This window comes from Pistacia vera, unplaced genomic scaffold, assembly GCF_008641045.1.
Source record: "Pistacia vera cultivar Batoury unplaced genomic scaffold, PisVer_v2 Contig147, whole genome shotgun sequence".
Lineage (NCBI taxonomy): Eukaryota > Viridiplantae > Streptophyta > Magnoliopsida > Sapindales > Anacardiaceae > Pistacia > Pistacia vera.
Window position 1 is genome coordinate 95,698 of NW_022195543.1, and position 3,325 is coordinate 99,022.

General features: G+C 37.7%; 1 protein-coding gene across 2 annotated transcripts; it reads left to right on the forward strand.

Moving 5' to 3' along the window:
- Positions 1–2,607, forward strand: LOC116124077 (60S ribosomal protein L15). 2 transcript variants are annotated; one of them, XM_031409785.1, is made up of 4 exons: positions 1–55; positions 627–793; positions 1,581–1,778; positions 2,151–2,607. In XM_031409785.1, exons 1-4 carry the CDS (start codon positions 52–54, stop codon positions 2,394–2,396), a joined length of 615 nt encoding a protein of 204 aa, XP_031265645.1. In that variant the 5' UTR covers positions 1–51; the 3' UTR covers positions 2,397–2,607. The 2 variants fall into 2 exon arrangements, with proteins under 2 accessions (XP_031265645.1, XP_031265644.1); XM_031409784.1 differs by lacking the exon at positions 1–55 and having other exon boundaries at positions 617–793.
- The last annotated feature ends 718 nt before the right edge of the window (positions 2,608–3,325 follow it).

A 3,325-nucleotide genomic window follows, 5' to 3' on the forward strand; every position in this document is an offset into this window, starting at 1 on the left:
CCTCGCAGCTCCTCAGCCGAAACTAGAGAGAGCACAGGAGCTCAACAACCGATGGGTACCCATCTCTCTTCCCTTTCATTTTCTGTTCTTAAACTTCGATTGAGCTCGCTATTGCTGAATCATTCATTTCTTTGCTATAATATCAAACGTTATTTGGTAAGATCTAAACTATACGGCTCCTCATTTATGTGAAGGTGTTTGTTTTCGTTGATTTCCTTTCTTTTTCGAACGACGTTGCTTTATGTAATCTTGTTTGAGTCTGTCAGTCGTTTAGCGATAAAATGCTAAGTTTTGATTGATTTTTATGTTTTATGTTATTTTAAGAGAGTAGATTTGCTTTTAGATTTAAGAAGATATATCGTTTGAACTTGATTTTTATGTTATTTTTTTCTCACAATTTTATGATATGTTTAGTGGATGAAATTGAAGAAATCGTGTTTTCATGTGAGAAAACTTGCATATGGTAGTATTTTATTGGTGTTTTCTTTTTTTTAAGTGAAGTATGTTGGTGCTATGTGGTGATGGTCTTCCCCTTATGTGAATGAATTTTGGCGAAACTTGCATGTTGTGCATTGGTGTATTTTAGTACTATGTTGTCTTGATTTCGTTTATGTGAATGGAATTAGGTGCTTACACTTACGTGTCGGAGCTATGGAGGAAGAAGCAGTCCGATGTGATGAGGTTTCTGCAGAGGGTGAGGTGCTGGGAGTACCGCCAACATCCTTCTATTGTGCGTGTAACTCATCCCACTCGCCCTGACAAGGCTCGCCGCTTGGGGTACAAGGCCAAGCAGGTAAAATGATTTGGGGATTTATGTAATGTTGATTCCATTTTATGTTGAGTAACTAACCGTTTTTGTTGATCAGGTCATTTATTTTGTTATGAAATAATGTTGATATGGATGTATGTTTGATGTTCATTTTGTTTTAGTTATTACGTTGTATTCATTTTTATTCTCTGTAACACACACATATTAAGGAAGTCCTAGTGTTCTGCTAACATTTTGTTTCAGAAATTATGAGTAACTATTAAGTACTGATTCTAACTCTTTCCTAGATACATGTTTGTCTGCTAGCTAAAATATATGAAACTGATGAGACCAAGAAACATGTCTTTCTTTTCTTATGGTATACCTTTTCGAAAAGTAATAATTTCTGTAAGTCAGTAATATGTTTTGCTTTTATTTGTGGTTGCTTCCTGTGATATGATTCATGCTCTTGTTTTTCAATTTTTTATATCCTGTTGTCTATTCAATGTTCATGTATTTTGTTGCTGTTGGTCTTGCTTACGGTCACAATTGCTATCCCATGGGTTTCTATTTTCTGTTAATGCTTAAAAGCTTATGTATGTAAGAATTTGGCAGAATTATAGCTATTGTTTGCTGTGAATGTGCATGCTATTTATAATGTGTTTAAGTAGGGATATGCGCACATCACTTTCATCTCCCACTCCATTTATCTGCATTATTCTGCAGTTGTAATGACTGCACATTTCCACTAAGGTTTTGTATATTCTTAATGTTTTATTGATGTTTTCCTGTGCTGTTTGCTACTTTTGGTGACTGTTAATTATTGTTACAGGGTTATGTGGTCTATCGTGTGCGTGTAAGACGAGGTGGACGGAAGAGACCAGTTCCCAAGGGTATTGTATACGGTAAGCCAACAAACCAGGGTGTCACTCAGCTGAAATTCCAACGCAGCAAGCGTTCAGTGGCTGAGGAACGAGCTGGTAGGAAACTCGGTGGCCTTAAGGTTCTCAACTCTTACTGGATCAATGAGGTGTGTACAAGATTTCTTGAATTTAACACTGTAGGCTTTAATTTTTAAATTGATTAGATTCATACCTAAAAAAAGAAGTTCAATATGGGAATTTTAGGAATGTAACAATTTTTCTTGATGCTGTTTATGTGAGTTATCATATATTCCAATCTACTCAAGATTGGATCTATTTGTCTTATTTTGTCTCTCTTGTTAAATGGGTCATCTGAACTGGGATGGTTGGGTATACTGTGAAGTGTCCATAATTCCTCTAAAAGTTCGCACAGGGATAGTTAGTGATATCTGTTACATGTGTATATTGTTCACTCTTTATTCGTGTTTTGCTGAATTTTATGTTAATGTTGATTGTTTGTTGTACTCGTATGAATTCAGGATTCAACATACAAATACTTTGAGGTAATCTTGGTTGATGCTGCCCACAATGCGGTCCGTAATGACCCCAGGATCAACTGGATCTGCAATCCTGTTCACAAACACAGGGAGCTTCGCGGACTCACTTCTGCTGGAAAGAAGTACAGAGGTCTCCGTGGAAAGGGACACCTGCACCACAAGGCTCGACCTTCAAGAAGGGCCAACTGGAAGAGGAACAATACACTCTCACTCAGGCGTTACCGTTAAATTTTGTATTGTTATTTGGTGTTTCTATTATTGCCCTAGTTTAATTTGTGTTAAAAAAGTTTGAACTCCGAGACAAAAGTTTTGTGGGTTAGTTTTCTTGAACATGGTTAATTTTGTTGCCTTGAGGCAATTTAGTTGTGTTACTTGAACCAGTAAGGGGTGTTTTATCCCATGAATTCCTTAGAAATTTGTTGGATTATTTATCCAGTAAGTCTACTTTTTCATGGTTGACGATATGCTTTACGTTTTAGTTTGGGCCAGTTCTAATCTTAAAATCAAGTGGGGATATAAAGGCTGTTTTAGCAGCTTAATATGAATATGTAGTTATGTACTGAGCCAGCGGAGTACCATTTCGGTCGATGGGCAAAGGTTTGAGAATACTAAATGGTAAATCCTTAACTCTGCATCACTATTTTAAAAACCGGATTGGATCGGTCGGTTCAACCGGTTGGACTGTGAACCGGTCACGTGTCCGGTTCGGTTCACTCTCAAAACCATTATAAGCATTAAACCGTTTTAAACCGGTTAAAAACCGGATAATATTACTAAACCGTCGGTCCAGTTGAAAAACCGGTCCATATTAACAACCTAAATCCTAAACGCGATGCAGTCTTCTCACGCCCCTTTCTCGTCTTCTTCAATCTTCAATCTTCAGTTCTTCTCTTTCTCCGTTTTCCTCACGAAAATTTCTAAGCAAACTTTCTATTCTTTGCGAAAATTGTAGCGGTTTCAGCTATGTCTTCTGTTCTCTCTGAAATCCCACCCAAATCGCGTTTGAACTCTGTGAAATCGACGACGTCTTCCTCCTTCGCCGGAAATCGATGACGGCAGCTCCATTCCTCGCTGGAAATCGACGGCGATAGCTTCATTTGTTGACGATAGCTCGTCGATTGAGCTCGCTATTGCTGAATCATTCATTTCTTGCTATA

What these genes read in the sequence shown, in the direction of transcription:
- LOC116124077 (XM_031409784.1), top strand. Translation starts at nt 617, where the DNA reads ATGGAATTAGGTGCTTACACTTACGTGTCGGAGCTATGGAGGAAGAAG. An exon ending in TGGGGTACAAGGCCAAGCAG is followed by an intron (nt 794 to 1,580) that starts GTAAAATGATTT and finishes TTATTGTTACAG; the next exon opens with GGTTATGTGGTCTATCGTGT. An exon ending in ACTCTTACTGGATCAATGAG is followed by an intron (nt 1,779 to 2,150) that starts GTGTGTACAAGA and finishes GTATGAATTCAG; the next exon opens with GATTCAACATACAAATACTT.